We start from the raw sequence: 23401 nt of genomic DNA on the forward strand, positions 1-23401 counted from the left end.
TTCCATCAAGATTGCGAATCAGCGGAAAAAAACCCTAATATACACCTCCCGAATTCACTCCCCTTCTATTGCGTGGGAAGGTCGAGCCACATGCTCTCTTCAAGGGGTTAATAAAAACCTGACCTTGCTACACCAAGGTTAACCGAAGCGGTAGGTACTACGTGTGCTCTCAAATCATTTCGATTTTTCCGTCAATATTTACGGTGTGCGTTTGCGTTAACCTTTTACGATCAACAGGAATATTTTACGAGCGGTCACCATATAAAAGACGCGAAAAGGTAGTGACCGCCATCAAATATTCACCATCATCCGCGAACACGAAATAAAACATTGGAACTTTCCAAAGAAAGGACGCGTCGCAGGTGTTGATCCACTTTTTCCTAGTGAAACCATCTCGTAAAGACTCAAGACTCGGCGGAAATGTTTGACATCCCCTTGGAGCCATTAGTTTGCTGTCTAGTTGTCATGCAAAGGAGTAGATACATCACGTCTATGAGTTGAAATTCACCTATCCTTTCATGATTCAACCCCTGACGCCTTCTCTGGTCACGAAATTTCATATTCCACGTACTCTAGAAACCCCTCGAATCCTAGATGCAATTCCAATTTGTCGAGGACCAGTATTGCCGGCTACCGGGTGCCCTCAATGCCACTGAATAACCCATTACATAGTGGACTTTGCAACAGTACTATGTGGGGGCCACAAACTTCAGGTTTAGGGTGGTTTATCTAGCCACTTCTGTTCTATGAACTCTGCGGTCGTGTGAGTAGTTCTGGCCGAGTCTTCAAGAGCTTTTTGTTATCCCAAAGTGAGAATAACCGGAAATTACTACTCCCAAATCATCTGATCTAATCACACGAGTGCAAAAATCTTTTCAAACGAGTACGAAACGGTATTTTAATTACAACATGTGGAATAAGGACTTTTTGAGATGGTCACCTAATACTTTCGTTCTTTCCATTGTCCCTCCATCTCTTCCGTCTTCCTGAGGACTTTTGATGGACATCTATATTAGTTGTACTACGACAAATTAGGGAATGAATTTTCCCACATTCATGCACTCCAATAAATCGCCTCACGTGGTTCAATCTTGCGGTAGCTGCCAAACTCGGTCTACCGTCGTCATAAACCACAAATCGATATAACGCGTCCGACTCAAAGGAGACGCCCATCGAAGGCCATTACAGCCGAGTTTGACGTGTAATATAACAGCAAGTTACTATTGGAGCTTGTGTCGACTAGTGGAACACAGTGGAATACTGGAAACGAGCCGCTGAATCGTAAAATAAAGGGTCATACTTGGTTCTGAATAGTAGTCGTACCACCACCCGAATAATCGTGAAGGATTTGCCAGGTTTGCAGTATCTCGTGGTGCGTTTGATGACGCTGATCAACCATTTCAGTGATAATGCGTCGAGAGGTGAAAGCCGTTGACATAAGGATAACATGAACATGACTGGATTAACGACATCCGTTTGTTTACGGGAGGAGAAAGGCTGAAAAATAATTTCAAAGATCGACATTAGAAAATCTGGTCTTATTCCAAATTCCCCAGTTCACCTCAGATTATTACTGAGGTGGTTTAGCTTTACGAGTTTGTTACGGGAAAAATGTTCAATAAAGTCGCTCTCGTAAAATCGAATTTATACGAGTGTTACGAGGTGCGAAGTCGTCCTTTTTCGTGAGCTAGCTGACACAATATAAATTCCACTGCTATGAGTCATCCTACTTTAGAAGTAGGTGTTCAGAGAGACTCACGGAAAGGTTCTTAATGCTCTGCGTCTCCTTTACGAGACATGGATTCTTCAAGAATTCAAATTAAATGGTTTAACTCCGAATTTACGTAGTTTTTAATGGAGTAGTTGAGTAGTTAACGGACTTCAGATTCTTGTGTAACGACAACGACTGCCCGCTCCGCCCTATTGTATTTGAATTTCCCGCCGCAAATATGTGCACATGGTGTTTGTATTGACCAATCAGGGGTCAGTCGCATGAGAGGAAAAAATTAATTGCGTTACAGCAATTTTTTTGGGCTTCAGTGCGTAAATGAAAGCCTCCGAACGAGATTAAAAATACTTTTCCCTCGCGTAAAATAATACCGTAAATAAATAAACAATAAACAAAAAATATGTTCATCCAGTCCTTGTATTTGTTGAAGTCACTATTGTCCAGGAAAATTGGAAAACTGAAATGCACTTCACAGAGGATAATAGAATTTTTTTCCTATCGCGAAATATCGAGTACAGGCAAAATGGTCGATAAGTCGAGTGCAATGGCACGAAAAATCATTTCCAATTCTGTGTGACGAGATTATAACAGTGCATTGTTGGAATGAGATGACGAGTGCCAGTGAAGGGAGGGTAAATTTGGTTATTGTCGTACTGTTACACTCTACTGATCAACTGTTTCTGGGTACAATGTTGTCGGCTATTCATTTATATCCATCGCATTCTCGCGGTGATCATCAAATTATGAACGGGAGAACAGCACATGTGTATTAATGAATATCCGAATGTACGCCTGTACCAATTAGATCGATAATTAATCGTTGTCGATTTGCTACAACCGTTGATTCCATTCTGTATGCGATTAGTGAAATATCATGGGTGTTTCGGGATTTTGAGGGGAGCGAGTGCAGTGGATGTTATTATGGACAAAATTTCGGGTGCTTGAAATGTTGGTAATCAGATGAAGAAAACAATTTGGTAGAAATTGCGCAATGAGTGTTATGTCTGATTAGTTTTTCAGGGACGGAAGGGAATAATTTTGAGGTATTTTGAGGTATTCAATTTGATCATGAAATAAAATTTGGAAATTTATTGTAATGGGGGATTTTTGTGAATATGAATAGTCAATAGAATTTCAGTTCAATGACAATATCCGCCGATGTTGAATCGGTTCTGAATATCGCCTTTTACAACCGTTGTGGACCGATTTTTATCCCAGCAATATAAAAAAAAATCTCTGGATATGTTGATAAACGAACTTTTTCACTTCGCCCGCAGGTTTTCCATTATAATTTTATACTGCTCCACATCATACGCATCCATTCGCTGTACACAATAAACCGTCGGGCTTTACCATTGGTGATAACCAAAAAAAAAATGCAATTCAAAATTTTTTCAATTTTCCGTTGAATATTGAAAATCTTTCTTTGCGTCGACAATGAGGTGAATTTCGCCCCTGATTTCCTGACAGCTAATGCTAAATATATAAGATTGAATATGCATCGGGTTGGGGTGTTAAAGGGTTTCGCGTTGCAGATGAAGTCGTAGTGGAGACGTAAAAAGGATGAAAGAGAGTTGGGAAAAATGTCAAAGATGAATATAACGAATATGAGTTCCATCTGTTTGAAATGTAACTCCCCACATGTGTAATATTAAAATCCACGAGGTGTATATTTACGATGAAATATAAATACTCCCTCGTGCCAGCAACGATTTTAATTAACATCAGACAAGTTAATCATTGAATTATATTAATATTATAGGAGAAAAATTTTTTCGTTCATGACTAACGCCCCCTCTTTTAATATGCTAATGCATGAAATTATTTAGTGTTTGTGTATGTTTGTGGGAGGACTGCATCGCACGTTTGTTCACGTAAACCGCAGAGTGGATTACGCAATATCCCAGCGGTACCTGAATCCGGAGTAATGGGGAGATATCGGAAAATTTGCTCTGCTCAAACGAAAATTTAACCCCTGGTGAGGTGGAAAGAAATCTAATGTGGCCTTCCATAAATTCAATCGTTGAATGAAAAAAAAAAAAAAACTCTCACCTTCCATCTAATCTTTAAATTGTATGTGAAGTTCTTCGTGATAAAAATTGTTTTTTTAAAAAAACAATGACATAAAAAAATTTCTCAACCGATGGGATTTTTTCTGAAGATGTAACTCACGTCAATAGACCACGTGGTATTTAAGTTTTTTGACATTTACTGCATTTTTTCGGTCACGATTAATTAAAAAATTCGGTTTTTCTACAAATCCCGAATGTTTATCCGACCCCTTCGTCCGCGTACGCGTTTGAAAACGTTTTTCTCGACATTCTTCTACTAAAAATAAACATCCGAGATAATCCGCAAATCTTTTTGTTCTGTTGAAAACTCACCACCTGTTCCGTTCTCACCCCTCCACACAACTTTTTCATTAATTCACCCCCTTACACTTCTTATTCCCATCCATCCGCTGAAAAACTTTGTTTCCAAGGTGATAATTACCCTCGCACCACTACCTCTTTACCATCACTGAATGAGATAAAGTTGAAAAGCAAAAAGGCTTTACAGGGAAAATCGACGTAGTCATGAAAGGTATTATTCGCTGGTCGGAGGTTTCTTGTCGGGTTAAGAGTCCTCTCTCCTCTCTCCTCTCCCTTCTCCATCCCCCATCACTCATCGTCTTCTTCCTCCGCGTTTTGCAGCGCATTTCCTCCGCAATTATCTCCTACGTTTGTGGAAGAAATGGGGGAAGGGGGGGGGGGAGGGAGAGAACGGGAAAAAGAATGTGAGGGGCGAAGGGAGAGATGCTAGACGTGTAGTGCAGGTGCCACTTCGTGAGGGAAAACAAGCGAGTGGAATGATGTTTACGAGTTCACTACCTTTTCAGGATGAGGTAGAGGGTTGAGGGGAGGTGGGATGTGGCGCCTGAAAGCCTTCGAGATATCAGCGATGGGAGAAAGGTCAAGAAATGTGTCAGCCGTCGTTCCTCCTCGACAATTTCATCGGAAAATGCACTTAATAAAGCTGAGGGGTTCGCCGCCCTTTGGCGGTGATGACGATTGATTTGTTCGGCGAATGGGGGGGGGGGAATATTTGAATAAGGGTGCAGGTGAGGAGTTCAATTTGACTTATGAATTAACCGAAAATATGGGAAAATTTATGAACCTATTTTGTTAAGTGATAGCTCATTACATAAACGAGTCGACTGATTAGATGTTCCATGAGCAATTTATTATACCGCAAACATGACTGATAATGGCTTCTCCTTGACGATCCTGGGGTTTTCAGTGTCAGGAGATTTGGCAAAGTCGTATGTTAATTAATTCCTATATTCAATTCACACATAGCCCGCATATCTCACTATTGAAGTGTCGAGTTACGCGGGTTTGACGCGCTTTGAATTTGGCTTTCCTGCTGTGACGCACAGCACCGTGTATATACTACTTGCTTGTATACAACAGTGCACCGTACCGCGAGGAAATGAATTTAACCGGGTTCCAGAGTGAACGAGAGTGAATTATGAGAGCGGAGGAAAAGAGTGATGCGATGAGCGTCGGCACTATGTCTATAGGAGCGGAAAATTCTTGAAATTTCACCGGGCAAATTGATGAAGATTTTAATGTAATAGAGGTGTCAGGAGTGATGCATCATTTGATGCATCTTAGGCAGCGTCAAATGACTAGGTACCCTAAAAAGTATATACACAGGCCGATGAGAATTTTTTTAACAATGTCAATGAACAATTTTTAACGATTTAAAATTTCTCAGCGAACAGACCGGCAGTTCCCTAGCAAAATACATTAAAAATCAATTGACAATGTCTATTTCCTTCTCGATTAGCCTAGTAAATTCTCCAATCAATAATTCCCCACGCAAAATATCGAAGAATATCTACATAAAACAGTAAGTCCGCCTCTCCACCCCTAACAATCCGCTAATGTGAGACCCCGGCAATCGTATGTCTCATTATTAAATAATAGATTAGTCACCGGTGATCGGCCCTCGAATCCACAATAACAGCGATGACCATACATTAGCTCCCTCTAAACAAAACAAGAAATAGGAAGTCCCTTGAATTTTGAATATCTTCGTGACTTTATGAGACACTTTACCACTCAAATTTATGACGAAACTTATTCTCGTATTAGTGTGACAATGAGATGGCGGTGTGGGAGGGGCCGAGGGGGGTGGGGGGAGGAGGAGGGGTAGGGAAAGGGCTTTTGTAGTCGGTGTTCTGTGTACAAGAGGCGTAGGCGTTGAGGCCGTCTTGGCAGCTTCCTTCGTTTCAGGGGCCCCGGGGCTGTCACACCAACGGAAGTTGCCCCCCCTCCCCCGTCCTTCACCACCAGAGTGCCGTCATGAGGATGTTACAATTATTAGTGACCGGGACTCGTTAGTACGTTTCCTTTCTTTCCTGAGTCATTCCGGTGTCAAAACTGAGAGTCGTAAAACGTGAGTACAAAAAAAAAAATTTGGATTGTTAACGACTGTATTTTAAAGGGCGGGAAATATTCTAGAATAATTAGTAGGGGTGAAAAAAATTAATCCGGTGGGTGTGACAAATTGGAGGGTATGGGGCTATTTGTATTGGAAAATTTTGAAATTAGATACTCTTGGAATTTGTGCGATAATGCTAATTGAACTGAATGTCTAAATGCACTTCCGTAAATTCTGGCCTCTAAAATTCCCAGTGAAATTAATTAGCTTTGCCCTCAAATTTCCGACTGTGCCCGAACAAACAGAGGAATTCATAAAGAGGAAATGACAGTGAACAACCTTTGACGTTACACAAAGGGGGAAAAACCCCCTCCACTGCTTGCTCTTGTGCTTTGACTTTTCACCTGATTTACCTCATCTTTATTTCATCTGAGAGTAAACAAAGGGAGTTTAGTAATCCGGAAAATTAAACAGCATCCGTACAACGATATTTCAGGACTACATGGAGATTCTAGAGAATTAATAAACAAACAATATCTTTTTGGAGTTCTGGTTTAATTTATGAAGTATAAATATTTTTTCTCATCTCAATTGTCATTATTTGGAGCATTTGGTTTTGTGATTGGATTTAGAATAATTCAATGATCACTTCTCTTTGTGCAACAAATCCATAAAATGATTGATCAATTCGATTATCCCCATGAACCAATGACGCACCTCGATTCAAAAATATCCACCCCCTCCTCCCTCTGGTGATCTCTAATTCACTTGACCCATATTCGTGAATTTGAATCCGTTTAACAGTGTCGTCGTTAACCACCTGCAGCTGGGGTAGGGGGTTGTATATGTGTCGCTGCGGTTGAACGCGCAGTGCGACGTTTTCCTGTAATTAAGTTATTCAAATTTATTTCTCCCTCCTCTCGATTTTGAAAAATAAAATCCAACGACGAGCAATACCGTTGATCACATCACCGACAAGTTGAGATTTTTTTTTTTTTCGGAATATTGATGGCCGAGGATATGAACGAGGTAGAAATTCAATCGTTATGTCAATCTCGTCCTTTGGCAGAAGAAATTCGTCAATTGATTTTGACGCGTCCTGTTGCGATTGCTCTCATTCTTTCGTAGAAAAAAGACAGAGGAAAATCACAGAACAAGTCAAGTAATTGCGAAAGGAAATCGGATTTTCCGTTTCTGATTTTCGACGAAGTCAATGACTAAAACAGTTTATATATTTTACTTTTTCGAGTTTATTTATCGCTGATTTCGTTCCTCCAATAATTTTATGTGACATTGTTTTCCGTATTATTATGACTTGTATTGTCATTTTTACTTAGTTCTCGGTTTTTTTTCACCCACTTTTCCTCCCTGGATATAATTAAAACTTAAAAACTGTTTTTAAAAGGGAAAACACACAGTGTAGACCCCCTGCTGCAACACGAGTATCCGTATAAATAAATAAAGTGGCTCCTAGGCTTTAATTTAATTTGTATCAAAGAGTTGCCGACCTAAATTAAAAAATTAATTAAATTCCCTCAAAACACCGCAAGGTTTATACAGAAAAAGGTAATGTTTACCTGCCAGTAATTTCATTAACCCGAACGTGAATTTTCCCCGAACTTGTGAGAATTTTCCAGAAAATTTTGAAATTTACACTCAATTTTTTTTCAGTGTTTGTACTAGAATTTTCATAGGAAATTTCTCGCCGCGTACAATTACCTTTCGCGTAGTAAGCTTTTCCGCAATTTTCTCGCCGGTTTTAACCCAACTTCTCTCCGTGCGCTGGAAAAAAGGGGAGATCGATGGGATGTAGGCGAGATAATTAATATATTGAGATGAAATACGAGGAATTAGAGTGTTCGATGAAGCGTTCACACGGGAGTAGAGAGTAAATGAGTGAGCATCGACGTGTTGCGACCCAGTTTCAGGGTTGTCTAATTAACAGGCACATCCACCCTGTCACACGCTTGAGTTTGTTTTATTCCTAGTCAACCGTGGAATCTACTCGCCTTCGGTGTATCCACGAGATGTTTTTTTTTCACCACCATACATCATATTTTTTATTTCGATTTAAAGAGGCGTAAGCGAATTTTTCAAGCTGTCTAAGTACAATGAAAAATAGTGATTTAACTCTCGAGTCGTCGCGTCTCCCCGCGAAAATAGATAGAAAAAAATGAACAAAAATCCGCACAATAAAAAATGAGAGGTGAAGTAAATGAGAATTTACTTGTTTTCTCGCCCTCGTCGAAGAAATCAATTAATCTTTAGATATTAACAGCAATAAATAACGCTTTTTTTCTTTACGATTTAAAGCTCCAAGGAATAATAGGAAAATTGAAAATACCGCGGAATTTTATTTAGCTAATGGATTTATTGATGATACTGATCAGTTTATAGGGCACTCCACGTAAATGCACGTCCCAGGGGGTATTTCGTTGCTCTTATTCTTCAGCCGGGCTCTCATTCAATTACACTACTCCCCGCCGTCGACGTTCCTGTTCATTCATCGTTTATACCTACGCTAAACGGATTTTCAAGTAGCTTTTTTCCTCACAACATAAATTTTCGATCAATCTCCTCATAAACACTTTTTGTATAAACTCTTAAAAAAATAATTCCCTCCCCGCACAGAGAAAAAAATCCCTTTTTATTCGGCTGAATAAAATTTACATTTTTGCATTACGCAAGAAATAACCCTCGAGTAAGTGTAATTTTTCCCGCAATAATCCTGAGGAAATATTTTTTTCATTGCAGAATGGACTATGCAGATATCAGCGATGAATCATTGACAGGCCCTTCAGGACCGGGACTGACAATCGCCCGTCCGTACAGCTACTTGTTGAAATCAACGAGACAAGTGTGGAAGGGCAAAAAATCACCAGCAGTTGATAATCTCGGTGGCCGGTGTGCCGCCAGTACGGCGATGCGACGATGAGCCCGGTGTGCAACAAGGCTCAGCTGGTAAAGCGCATCACCCGACACCAGCGTCGTCGTGTTGCCGTTGTCATTAACATTAGTCTTGACTGTTTGTCATTAATTAAATCGCCATTACCGCTTTCATTTGTCGGTGATAAGAGGGTTGAGTACGAGCGTCTACTGGTACGGCCAACAAACGGCTGGCCATGGACCTCGAAGATACGAGAAACGGCACCGGTGATACCGATGAGGAATACATCAACATCTACTTCGTGGTTGGGGATAGAAGGGAGACGGCGAGCTTCCGACCCGATCACGTCACCAATAAAGAACTCAAGGGTGAGTTTTTCATTTTTTTAATCTCGTTGTCAATCCGGATAATGTGATTGATTGCTGTTGAAGTAGACATTCACTTCAAACTCCATTTCTCAGAATTATAAAATTGAAGATAAAGGGAAGTGCGAGGGGTTTTATAAAAAAATGTTGATAATTATTATATGGTAGAGGAACTGTTGGGAAATAATTGTAAGGGACCCAGGGTACACCTGGGTACACCTGGGTCCCTTACAATTATTGGGTTGCTGGTCTGGTCAAGTAAGCGTGAGAGTAAAGGGGGTTGTTCCTCGGTAAAGAGGGGGTGAAGAAAACTTGTGGTTGGCAAGAAAAGTTATTAATTTATAAGATTGGAAATTATGAAGGGGCCACTTTTGGGACCTAAGAGACAAAAAAATAAGGGTCGAAACGGACTCTGGGATGGGGTTTCACTGCTCTCATATGCTCAATGACAATGTTCTGAGACAGGATGTTAGGGAAACCCCACTTTTGCTAGATAAAATGGACGAACAGCTTCTGGGAAGAAGTTTGGTAAATTATGGCTTTTCCGTGCTTCAAATGAGCTTACAGGGATGTGAAAGTATCGGACTTTTCTCAGCGTCGATATAAAATAGTTATGTAGGGACGAACAAGAATATAAAAATCGTCTTATATTATAGTCAGTGCTATTTTACAAATGTCACCGGACCGACATTATGAGCCATGGAAGGATGGTATTTACCCCAGACCAACAATTTGGATGTGATGGTTTTTGCTCCCAAATTTGGATAAAGATGACTGCATGATCAGATGCATGAATATCCTCATCTAGCTTTGACTCTCATTTTTCTCCGCCTAAGCGCACACTGTCCTCGGAAGAACTGCCATGTCATGCTCGAATCCATTAGTAGTACTCGAAAAAAATGAAAGAGAAATTTCGCAGTCACCGTTGACACATACCCTCACGACGTCCGCACACAATCCATCAAAATCAAGCACTCTTGATGTAGGCGTTGAGGAATCATGATTCACTACTTGAATGTTTACGCGTAGTTTCTCAAATCGTTTGATAATCACTCAGTTCAATGGAGAGAAAGGAATAAATGAGGCCTTCGGATAATTGAGAAGGGGAGTCGATGGATCAGATGTTTATTTTATCGGAACAATCTGCTGATTTTCGAAATCTGCTGATTTTGTTTTGCAGACGATATTATACTTTAGTTTCCCCAGAATTTAATTATAAATTTCTCATTTCAATTTATTTTTTAAACTGAAAGGCTAATTAATTAATTAGCTCCCAAAATTTCTGAAAAATATTAATTAACCTGGGGGGAGGCGAGGGGATGGTACGGGATGTAATCACGAATTTGCGACATTTTCACGAGATTTATTGAAAAAAAACAATAGTATTCAAATGCCCGATTTAAATGAGGGATTTTAATTAAATCAGATATCTTCCTCTACTTTAAAATTCAATGTTTCTCTTCAATCGCAGATCGACTGAAATAATCGCCCAGAAAAATCTCCATTTTTCAATATGCAATAATTTTCCCCACCCCTAACTCATCCTCTACCCGATAAAAAATGCTTCCAGACCTCAACGCGATTTTCTTTCATCCGCCTCTTTCATTTCCATCGGTCAACTGCTGACTCGAGTATACATTCGGCCCCAGCTTGTACCTCAACTTAAGTGAAAAGCCTTTCAACAAGGGTCACTTTCCTCTGGAAAAAAAAATTTACTGAGTCCACGAGGGTACAAACTCCACTCGCCCCCCTCTTCTCATTTTCTGTTTTTCCCCGCAACTTATTCAGCTTCTGCTTTCATCCACTTACTTTCGTCTCCGACATGCTGGCCAATGTGGGGTTGTCCTCTCCCTCTTCATGGTCCTCTGATGTGCGATAATCGGGTCACGAGGGTCCCGGAGATGAAAGCAGATTTTCTTGATTTTTTTTATCGCCCTTTTTTTCTGCTATTTTGTTGAACGTCGTGGACAGGAAAACCATTGATTTCTTTTTTTCTTGCTGAGGAAATTTATCACAGACTGATCTTCGATCTTCAGCCACCGCAAACAACCCCCTCTAGGCTATCCATAGACCTATTCATGTTAATAATAATGATATTAAATTAAATTTCTTTTGTATCTGAAGACAGAGATAATTCTCCACTCGTTTACTCTCCGAGATCAACAACCCTTGAGCCTTAAAATTTCGGGAGGAAAAATATTCTGCCGGAAAACTCAAGTCTCATTATATGTGCTCCGATATTTTACAAGCACCCCTCACTATTTACTTTAATTTTCTCCGCAGTGTATTCTGTAATAACCCAATAACCTCACCTCAAGTGGTCACCTGGTTAAGTGCGTTATTGCATCCCTTGTAGAAACACCGGGGCTCGTTCCATAATGGCCAATGTCAAGTGTTTTCTTTTTAATAAGACTATCAGGTGGTAAACATGGGTCACCTCGGCGAGAGGTCGAGCAGTATTACAACGATATTTCATTAAAGCTACCCTCTGTTATTGGCGGAAACATAAAAAACCACTGTACCCGTGGCTTTTCTCGTTTCTCCCATCCGGTGATGTTTCCAGTTAAAATTAATATCCCTGAAAGCATTAGAGGTATTAAATACAACTTGTTGGGACTTCACAAGTGGATCGATCGGATGTTCGTATTAATTTGATTATGCGTTTCGGAACAGTTCGATCGGGCATTTTGATGGACTTGTGAATAAATGGGGAAACAACAATCGAGACAGGACCGCTGGGAGCGAGAGTAGCGGGTGATGCCTTCACTCGGGGTTGAGGGAATAGGGGTAGGGGTAAAAAAAACGGGAAATTGAGGGCCAAAAGCCACTCTCTGTGGCACTGACGATTCCCATCGTATAGAGCCCGCGAAAATTCGAAAATACCGGAGGGAGTTTTCGTACATACAGCCGGGGAATTACAGGATATGCATATTCATGGCGACCATCGCTTGAAAAAGGGGGAAAAATGGAGGGAGTACGGGAATTTTGTGATACAATGGGGTCGATACTAGAACACCATCACTCGGTCTTCTCTCATGCGCAGAAAAAAAAAATTATATTCAGAAAAGTACGGAATACATTTCATTTTTGCGGTAAAATTGCGTCTTCCGTCAGTGGGGAAGTGGGTGTCACTGCCCCTAAGCATCGGTGGGAACAAATCCGTTGGAATCGATGGACATGGCGGGGAGTGGAATATCCTCAACTACCCCGAAAGATTCCATTAGAGCCACTCTCACGGGTTGTTCACCCTCCGCACACATTTCCACTCGGTGGGAAAGTTACATGAACGGCGCGATAGAGATTTTTATATTGTGGAACTTTCTCCGTAATTTTTGGAGAAGTTAACGGGGGCGGTAGATCAGGAAGTACGATGAGTTGCTAGAAAAATTATGATGTCTTTAGTTGGAGGCTAGTCATAGAAACCACCCCTCAGGAGACTGTCAAACATTCATGAATCCTTGGTGAGGGACGAGGATGAGTTGAGTGAAGTCCAACTGATGAAAATATGAAACATTTAGGCTCTTTTGTTATTTAGCACAGCCATGAATCAGCGGAATTAATTCAGGGAATTAATCACACTGTAATGGAGATTCCTCTTTTAAATAAATACGTCGGAATCTTATGAGTTAATTCATATTTCATCCCCCATGCGTGAGATTTTATTATGAGAACATTTTATTGCAATCTAGAGTCATTCATTGTTGTACGAATTGATCGATAACCAAAAAATTTATTTTTAATTTTAAAGTAATCCCCTGTATGTCTGATAATGACTCAATAACCTCAGAAATCAAATCACTCTGAAGTTCAATAGCCCTCGGGAACAAAAAATAAACAGGCAAACTACATCGGTGAACGTTTATTTTTACTCGAGAAAAGCTTGGAAACAATGAGTCGATGTGGGCGACCAATAATTGGTCATCAGCAGTGCCGGGATCGAGTTATTATTGGTACGAAATTGCAGATGTCGTCGGGTAAACAAGAGCAAAAATAAACCTCCATTGTACCGAGTTGAGACTCCCACCCCTTGGGGATTACAGCCCTCCACTATTTTCCCTTAAAAAGTTGCAATAAAAAAATTTGAAAAAAAGTGTACAGGAAAAAAAAAAATCTGGATGACACTTCTATTCTGTCCCTCCGCCTCTTTGTGCTCGCAGTATAATTCCCATTGGAGAAGCGTTTTTTTTCCATTGCGGTTGTACACAAACTAAAAATAAAGGTAAAAAAAACTACCGGCAAGACTGCATCGCGGCGGAAAAAATTTTCATTATTTCCACGGTGAAGTGAGCTTATTCATCCCACCATTTGTTTTTCCCGTGTTGTTAGACAAAACTGACGTAAAATGTCTTCAATTTTTTTTCTCACCCGATCGTACACCGACTCCATTAATCACATTAGCTTAATCATTAATAAAGAACATAACGTGATTAGGGAGCTACGCCTTTTCCACGGAGGGAAAATTTTCTGATAAAATTACAAGAGTCACGTTTTTCATTAAATTCATGATTTTCCTCTAATGTTTTTTGATTAAATAATTCTGTGCCGGGAATACTTCAAATAATGTCTCAATTTTCCATTCAATGTATTCCTTTTAATGACAATTCAAACATTTTTCGTGGTACTCTATTTTGAAACAAATGCGAGGATGACTATCAGCCCATGATACAAGGGAAAAAATCAGAATAAAATTATTCATCATTCACAACTAGATAAATCATATTTCTGGGTATGATGGACATATCCCATGTAGTTCATGATGATATACACACAGTTGGCCACCGCAGAGCAATGATATTGGCCTCAACAAAATAATGAATAAATTGAGCTGGTCCAGCAATAAAAAACTGTAATTGTACATCGTACACCCATGATTCACGTACCATTATTCCATTAGAGCCAATGAAAGCACCGGACAAGATATAACATGACGAGGAGTTAGCTGGGACTCTAGGGAGTCTGCGGATATTTTTTCTACTGCGCTCTTTCTCATCATCAATTATCCGAGAAAATAGATCAGTCCTCTCAATTCCCGTAAAATTACCGACTTGTTTTATATCGAAACAATTAGTCTGAAGTCACATGTCGCTGCAGTTGATGAAAAATGAAATCCTCAGGTCACGCCCTCGTCCAAGATCCTAATGACTTACTAAAAATTAAGAAAAATTTAATTAGTAAATTATTAGCCAGGAAACTCAGAGTTTTCTTGGTAACATAATCGTGGGTGGTCCTTCAGGCTGCCTAGGCATTCGCCGAACTACGTAGTTCAGCTTCAAGGTCAACTGAACTACTGTAGCACAAGTGTCTCTCCGACGCCAGTGACGGCTAAGCCCTGAAGGACAATACCCTATCACATCCCTCTCAGCCTAGATGTTACTTACCGTTAATTACTGCTATTCTCCTCGATGTCGCAATCGATGGAAACCTTCTCCAGGTACAACTGTATGTTTGTTTCTCGCTCGTTTGTTGTCACTGACACGAGAGCCTCGTAAATATGCCCACTGGAGCCAGAACGCCGCTCCTAGTCTCCAGTATTGAATCGATTCCGAGTAGAATTCACTTGGTAAACTCGAAGTTAAATGAACATTTCCAGTTTACGACGTGCATTGGAGGGATTTAAAGGATTATTCAATTTCTTGGAGACAAATTTCATCATGCATCATCGATAAAATGTATTTATCGATTTTATGACCGAAGGGAACTTCTACGGACAATAAAAATTGATAAAATGAATTGAAAAATTTCTGATCAAGTCATATGTTAATTTGATTAATCAATAGATTTTTTCCCTTTCGTTCGCAATTTTCGTAAATTTTGAATGCCCTCTTCATTCAATGCCCCGAATTTTGATGAAGGGCTCCTCAAACTTCCCTCAGAAACCCCGAATATCCTGAGCAGTCCAAAACGTGGACAAAGTTTTTCAATCAAACATACGTAAACACCGGCGCTTACCCGCACACTTTAGAAAATAATTCACATCCCCCCAGTGTGAGTATTAACTCGCATATAAATTGCTGTTTAAGGACTTATGCGGAGTTTCAGTTGCGCGGTCTAGTGTGAGGGCTAAAGTGGAAACAAAAGGGAAGACATCAAAAGAACAGTTTTTTTCCTAAAATGTTCGTTTAACATTCGATTGTTATTGGGATTGAAAAGCACTAAAAGATCAGTCACGTTTGGTTATTTATCCGGGGACGGGTAATTCCGCACTTATTCGAGAATAATTACCAATAATTCTGCAGCATAAACTAGGACAAACACCCGGGGCAACTATCATTTGCACGTTTGGACGCTTTCTTTCGTGCGATCAAACGCGACTGCAATTATTTGGAAACAAAAATCAACAACCGGATGGTCAATACGAGTACGATTTCACCCAACCGATTTCATCCATATTTGACTTGTCATTTATATTTGAATTCATAGAGAACGAACGTTCGAACGTTTAATATTAAAATTTTTCACTTCATGATCACGAAGGCTTAATAATACGATGTGATGAGCGGGAAAATTTCACTCTATTTACCAATTTAAATGCACCGGCAGAAAAAGCTAAACGTAAATTACGTTTTGCTGAATGTAAATTACGGTTTCTTTGATGTGATTTATGCTTGTGATGTTTGATATTTTTTTTTTACTGAATCTACAGAATTGTCAATTATTTCGACTTATTTTTATTGAACATTTTTGCGCGCGCGGGGAAAACGCAATTTATGACGTGATAAAAATACTTATAAATTCAAAATTTTAATTAAAACAATTAAAAAATGAGAACAGTTGATTTCATTGATTTCGTCTCGTGTCTTCCGAGTTTCTCTCAAATCAATATTTTCTTAATCTTATAATTCATCCCCCGAGGATATAACGCGAATGTGAGCACCGGGTAAAAGCCATTACCCATAATTTGCATTTGTTACGATTTTCCATGGTATATATTATTGCGGATCGGTGGGTCTCACCTCCTCCAGTGAATTTGCGCATCAACATTGAATGTTGAGAAACCCGCGAATGCTTTCGTAAAAAAATACAAATGAGACTCATCAAATTTATCCGCGGGCTCCGGTATAAATAATGATTGCGGATAAATAAATACATAAAGGTAAATAGAAATAACATTCGCTCGACGTGATAGGACGAGGAGAACCGATAAGTGCTGGCCAATGGTCTTGGGGTAATGAGTTTTCTGATGAGAATCATAACACCAGGATTTCTTATCGATTTTCCCGGCTAGATGAATAGCAACTTGAGTTTACTTAGCAAACATATTGATCCTCTCTAGCGCGTCACCCAGTCATTTCTCCTCTGACTCCCCTTTTTCTCCGGTTTTGTCCTCGGTGGAGTCCTCGACTTTTGCAAACAGGTCGGGAGAAACCACGAGCAATCGATTTTTCTCGTTGCGTTAATTCGAGTCGTGTTGGGGGATGAAGGAAAAATATTTCTTCTGAAAATAGTTACACTCGTGGCGACTTTTTGATTGCCCTGGCGCCACTTGTCAATGGAATTAATTCAACTGTATTTTTAATTAAACGAGGAACTGAAAAAATAGTTGAAACAATTTACTTGACAGAATAAATTATAAAAATAGTGGGACTTTCTGCGGATCTCGATTGGGTTCCATGGACTACACCGTCAGCAGGTGTCGTTCCCAATCAGAATCTCTGATTGAGACATTGAAAGGTATTTTCACACACAGTGGCTAGATTTTATTTGTTTATTCACCGAATAAAAGCGATGAAAGTGACAGAGGAAAGCATCTGGATTACAGGGACTTGTATGTTCATCGTCAACACTGAGTGAAAGGTTTTCAAGTGACTTCCTCAATACAAAGAAACTTTTTTTTTTCATAGAACTCGAGAAATCCCGGTGCAATTCAATGCTGGGATACTTTGAAAAGGGACCAGTTGATGCACTCGATCCTCGACAAAGAACGAAGGTGTCCATTATTTTTTTTTGTTATCCACGATGCTCCTTTTACTTTGAGCTTCATCCGCTTTTATTTGGAAAACAATGGAACAGCTGTGAGAAAATTGTTCAAACAGCAATTATTTCTGAGAAGACGTTCACCTCATTTTTTTTACTTTTCGAAAGATTAATTTACTGTCTTTTGCACATCAAACAATATCAAAGCACGAAGTAATTATGGATTTACTTTCCCCCAAACAGCGTTTCCCTGGTGGTACCTGCAGCGAAACCTGAGTTATTCTCCCGTCTGACCAAACCCGGAATTTTCTACTGATCCCCTACTACCACATGACATCACGCTAAATCCCCGGACAGAAATACAATAGAATCGACGACCAAATACCGCTATTTTCCGCTTCATTGCCTGTATGTCATCCTCTCAAATCCCCACCCACCACCCCTTCATTCATCCCTCCAGTATTATTCATATCTTTTCATACCGGTTGGCAAAAATGTATTGTCCGAACGCGGCTCATATACGGCTGATATTACGGAGGCTTTTTACGTCCAATTAAATGAAAATTGAATGAATCTCGTTTGCAAGTCCACGAGAACAACAAAAATAGGGGAAATGGACCCTGTGACGGTATTGAAAAAAATGAAATTACGTGGACAGTCGACTCGTTATTTTCAGGAGAGCGGCATTTAATGCGATTTACCGAGAACCAAAGTTATTAAATTCCATCTTTGACTGAACATTTAATGAAATTTCGATTTTTCCATCGGTAAAAACTATCGATCTCTTACTTCCGTATTTTTCCCAATGGATAAAATTTATGGAATACATTTCCCTCAATCTGCAATTTTCTATCAATGTTTATGCGATCGTAAAACCACAATTTATGTCTCTTATAGATCTGCCCATGAAATTCTCAATTTCCAACGACAGTTAAATAATAATTTTAAATTTAATAATTAATATAACATATCATTGAGTCGTGTTCCGGAAATTGCTACAGGAAAATATAATTTTATTAGCAATAATGTCGATTTGCAAATGTTCCCATTTCTGATCCATATTGAGTTGCCTGTCGAATGAGATCCCAAAAAAAGACTCGAGTCCCATAAAAAGTGAGCAAAAAAAATCCATAAAAACTCCCATAAAAACGAAAAATAAAAATTGCCGAGTGTGTCCTCTTTTCATGAAGTCACGGTCCTAATAATCGACTTCTCACTCGCTCTCGTTGATCAATCATCCCGGTCGCACCGCACTTAAATCAGCAAGAAGCTCCCCTTTCCCATAAACCATAAAAAGTCGAATTTTCATCGTGAGACGACGAGCTTCGATATTCCATCGAAAAAAAAATGTTGAGTGGCTTTCACAATATTTTGGCAATCGCGAAGCGAGAGGAAACACTAAACCGCGCAGATCAAGGTCACCCGGGTGTACTCCCCCCACCCTTTCCATCCTTCCCTCACCATCTTCGTAATTTTCCTCTCGCATTTCTCTCCGATGGAAAATTCTCCGCTCGCGAAACGACGGCTCGAGTGAATCTGGAACATTTCCATTCACTTAGTCGGTGTTTTCTCATCTGGAGGCGATGGAGATGATCCTGGAGTGGGCGTACACGGAAATAATTTTTCGGTAAAAGTGTATTTTCAGAAATTTTTAGATAATTTTTACGAAAGGGCAATTCTTACAAAAATTTTACTGCGTCGAAATAATAGTAATTGTTCACCAGGTCGCCGCGACGACCCGTGGTGAGGAAGGGGTTCCAGTGAGGTGTGTTCGAGGTGCAAATAATCAACAATTGTTGATAATTAGCGAGTCACGTTCGAGTGAAACGCACGAGGGCATTGAATTTCCGTCGAGCTTATTGTGCACTTCGGGTGATCGTTGTTGTGCTGGTGAAGGGGTAAAAACAGGGATCGCTGGGCGCGAGGGGTTGGGGCCTTTGAGACTCGAGTGTCTCGTGACGCTGAATGATTGATGTTCATTCCCTATCAAAGGTATTGTATATAAAGCGTGCATATGGGGGCACTCGTGACAGATAAAAAATTGGAGATGAAATTGTAGGTGGAATTCATGAGGGAGTTTCGGGAATGAATATTTCTGGGGGGATGGTGTGCAATGTGGAATTTTTCAGGGAGGCGATGGTTGATTGAATAGCCAGGGAAGGAAACCAGACATTCCACGAGGGGTTGCACTTATAAAAATTTTCTTCCCTCGAATTCCGGGGGAAGTACAATTACAATCATCAAATAAATTATTTCCGATCCCCAAAAGTTATTGAAATTCTCCCATCGAAGATATTCAAACGATTTTTTGAATGGTAAAGTGGGGGGGGGGGGTATCCCCATGAAGGTAAAAAGTCGTTTCGAAGTTCTCCTCATTACTGAATTCATTAATTTTTAATTGCAATGAGAAATGGCCTTCGCATTTTCATCACGAAAATTCCTTCCACTGTTTCATGACTAAAGAGACCTCTGAGAGACCGTAGTTGTAAAAAATTCAGGGAAAGAGGAGCTTTGTCTCTGGCTTCAACCCTGGGTTGCATTCTTATCTGGAAAAATGGCGAGGAAATCCTAGGGTTATTATCGTTTGGGCTCTTTATATATTTCCCCCTTTTTGTCTCACTCTCCGGGTATTCCTTTACTGTTGAGATGTGGTTGTCTGCTTCTCAGGAGCATGGCAAGTGCCACAGAAGCTTCAGCAATGCTTTCTGTCTCCGGACTTTTTTTTTTAACGTAACTCCGTGGAAACGACGCTCCAGTTACTGCTCTTCTGCAGTCGTTGTGATTCTCTCCTTCTTGAGGCTTGAGGATTTTCAAAGAATTCGAAGTGGGGAACTGCGACTGAATTGGAACTGGTGTGCGAAAAGTTCCAAAAAATAGCGTATATTCGCTTATTTATTTTTATTATTACAAAGAGTATTTCTCTGTTCTACCACTATCACAATTTTATAGACATCTCTCCTCGTTAGACTTTCTCCCCTCGCACCCATTTGAGTTCTACTGCGGAAAGTCGTGAAAAGCTCGGTCAGACAGGCGGTCGATAATGCAGGAATCCCACTGTGTCAATCACACCGACTCAGTGAATACAGTAGAGTGCGGGGTACACTTGCATATAATAAAAGTTGACAGATTTGTTATTTAATAAATACTAAAAGCATTGTCATAAATTTTATTTGTTTTTAATATTTATATTTTTCGTTATGGTATTAATATTTATGAAAAAAAAAATCTCTCCGGCGGGGAATTGAACCCCGGTCGTCCGCGTGACAGGCGGAAATACTACCACTGTACTACCGAAGATTATATGCATATGGGATATTCTAATCACTCTCATGTCTTCCACTCTAAGACGCGAAAAAAAAAAACATTTTCTCCTCTGGATTATTTTTAATTTTCAGGGAAGTTTGCCCTGCGCGCACGTATCATTCAAATAGCGGATGTAAAAAATATTTTCTCAATTCCCCACTCAATATTTTTTATATCCTCTTCCAGATCTTTTTCGAAACGCAGCTGAGGCGGGACCCCTGGATATCGTGAAGCTCCGCAAGGACGACAAACTGCTCAATATTTCGCCTCATCTACCAGCGAATACACCAGACGAGCCGTACATACTGCAGGTGAGCGGTGATTTTTAACAGCGAACATATAAAAAAAATCATGCGAAAAGAGGAAAAAATCCAGAATTTCTACCCCATCTTGGAAGGTCTTGCTGATCAGGTATTCCTGTCATAAGCTGTACAGTAGTCATCCAGCTGGCAGATAACTCTGCACTAGAAACTATTAAATATATCGGGGAGGAGGTGGGTGTCTCTGTCGGTGGACCAGATGCCGATATTCTAGGCACGTCGCAGTGTGCTTTCAAGCATTGAAACGTGGTCGAGCGCATGGAGCAGTCAAGGAGAATGAACGTACCGGGTCTCATGGGATTTGGCGAATCCCCCGATACTACTGGTTATTTTCACGTTCAACAATGCTCTTTCACATTCCGCTGTTATTGACTCCCGTGAAATCGTTGCAATTACTGAAAAATGATTCCTCTGTCATGGGGAATCTATCTTTCCAGAAGTTCAGAAAAAAAATCATCTCATTTGCTTTAAATAAATCATCACGAGGAAGAACCACAGACAAGTCAAGTCATTTGTGATAATCAATGTTTCAGATTGTTGGAGCACATCCAGGATCATCAGGCATGATTGACACAGACCTCCTCAGAGAGCTTGAGGGTCGCATCTCAGCGATGGAACGGGAACTCCGGGTTCATCAGTCGACGGAACTATCGGAGCCATCAGTCGCAGCCCTGAGGGAACTCAAACATCAAATGGATGCGTTTCGTACCAAACTCGAAACAACTGAACATCTCAGTTGGCTCGGTAAGTTGGTCTGTCTTGACATTCGTGTAGGAAGATCTCCGATAACGCCGCCAGGAAGACCTCCCCAGCCCTTTTTTTTGGTCTATTGAGATAATAGACTGAGAGATATTGAAAAATTTCGAATTTACGATACGATATCGATAGAAAGGAAATAGAGATATCCCTGTGTGAGTAATGCTCGGGGTTTTAGGTTTTATCCAATATATTATTCAGTGGTTTCAATATCGCGTTGACATTTTTCATGGAATATTCAGGATACTGGAGTGTTTGATATTTCGAAATTTCTGGTGATGAATGTTTCAATATAGATTTTCCCACACGATATGTTAGGTTTTTTATAGTTTAACCAGGTGTTCGGCCCGTCATCCGGGTGGAACATGAGAAAATTAAATATCAGAATTTTTTTGGAATTTCTTTAATTAAAAACGAGCTGACAGATGAAATATTTCTGCTCCTCTTCGCCTATTTTTTGGGGGATTTTATTGATAGTCGGCCTCATGCACTCAATCTACATAAAGGGGTTTCACGCACAAAAGTGATTAATGAATCAATTCAAATTTCTTCTCTGAAGTTTTCAATGGAACAATTGTTTGTGAATTCGAAAGAGTTCAACGCAGAAACCCGAGAACTTTCGACCAAATATGTGCAGAAGTGATTATTCTCCGAGTCTTTGTCTTATCAGTTAACGAAAATTAAAGGAATGGAGAATACTTTGCAATTGAATTGAACTGGTTCAACTGCATTCAAGACGAATGACAGATATACGATCACACAAATATCACCGACTGCCAGAAATCCGCGTGGCCACTGAACAAATATTTACACTCCTGTGCTCGAGCGCTATTCCTATGCCAATGGAACTAGCCAAGAGTTTAAGCCAATTCGTTTTTGATTATTTTTTTTGTATTCATATTTTTTTTCCCCCACTGCCATTACGGTTTTATAGTCACACTAAAATCCCTCATTTTTTATTCTCAGGATTTTATAAAAAACTCCCTGGACCAGTGTCCTCAGAGGCATGCAGAAGATTGCAGTACCGACGGAAGAGTGACACCGTAAAACGACAAGTGCGCGATGAGTTTCTCAAGATCTGGTGAGTTTTTTCCATTTCCATGTACATCAAAGAAGACGAGAAATATACTCAACATCATTTCCGGGGATAAAATTAACTCCTGGAGTATTTCTTGGGTACGAGGATCGTAACTCGAGATATATTAAATTGACACGAGTAGAAAAATTTCCATCTTATTTACAAAATTAGATTTTGTTATTTCCTCAGTGTCGCTCCATGTTTACCGTCAGCACTGAAAAATTCGGTCTAATCTTTCGAAAAAAGTGAACATTGACAGATAATATTGTCTGCATTCACAATTCCATCTCCTTAATGAATTCGAATTACTCCGAATTCTAAATTCGTAAAATAAAATTTTTTCAACTCGTGAAGGCTATTAATTAGCTAAAATATGGTACGATCCATTCTCGAATGCAATTACGAACCCAAAAATTTATTTTTCCATGTGCATAACTGCAATCAATTGTTACGTCCGTTACCCTCCACTCCTCATACATCATTTTCTCACCTCTTCGCCCTTCCCTCATTAATCTTGCAGTTTATAAGAAAATAAATCAACGTCAACAGCTGTTCAGCTTTCATCAGTTCTCCGGGTTTATCAAAAAAAGGAGATCCAAACTACTACTATTATCATTTCTT

The 23401-nt window shown here is 39.9% G+C and overlaps 1 protein-coding gene and 1 non-coding gene across 4 annotated transcripts in view; one reads left to right on the forward strand and one right to left on the reverse strand.

The window, feature by feature from the left end:
• Positions 1-23401, forward strand: part of Pde9 (Phosphodiesterase 9) — a 94810-nt gene that overhangs the window by 55464 nt on the left and 15945 nt on the right. For 2 of the 3 annotated variants that reach the window (XM_064132854.1, XM_064132855.1), the window contains exons 3-6: positions 8912-9412; positions 20813-20937; positions 21480-21690; positions 22669-22783. In XM_064132854.1, coding sequence (XP_063988924.1) covers positions 9280-9412; positions 20813-20937; positions 21480-21690; positions 22669-22783 — 584 coding nt within the window. In that variant the 5' untranslated portion in view covers positions 8912-9279. Of the gene's footprint in view, positions 1-8911; positions 9413-20812; positions 20938-21007; positions 21272-21479; positions 21691-22668; positions 22784-23401 lie in introns of those variants that run through there. The other variant, XM_064132856.1, reaches the window with a different exon arrangement.
• Positions 20550-20620, reverse strand: Trnad-guc (transfer RNA aspartic acid (anticodon GUC)). The gene has a single exon. It is a non-coding gene; the product is annotated as a tRNA-Asp (tRNA).

This window comes from Diachasmimorpha longicaudata, chromosome 13, assembly GCF_034640455.1.
Source record: "Diachasmimorpha longicaudata isolate KC_UGA_2023 chromosome 13, iyDiaLong2, whole genome shotgun sequence".
NCBI classification, from domain to species: domain Eukaryota; kingdom Metazoa; phylum Arthropoda; class Insecta; order Hymenoptera; family Braconidae; genus Diachasmimorpha; species Diachasmimorpha longicaudata.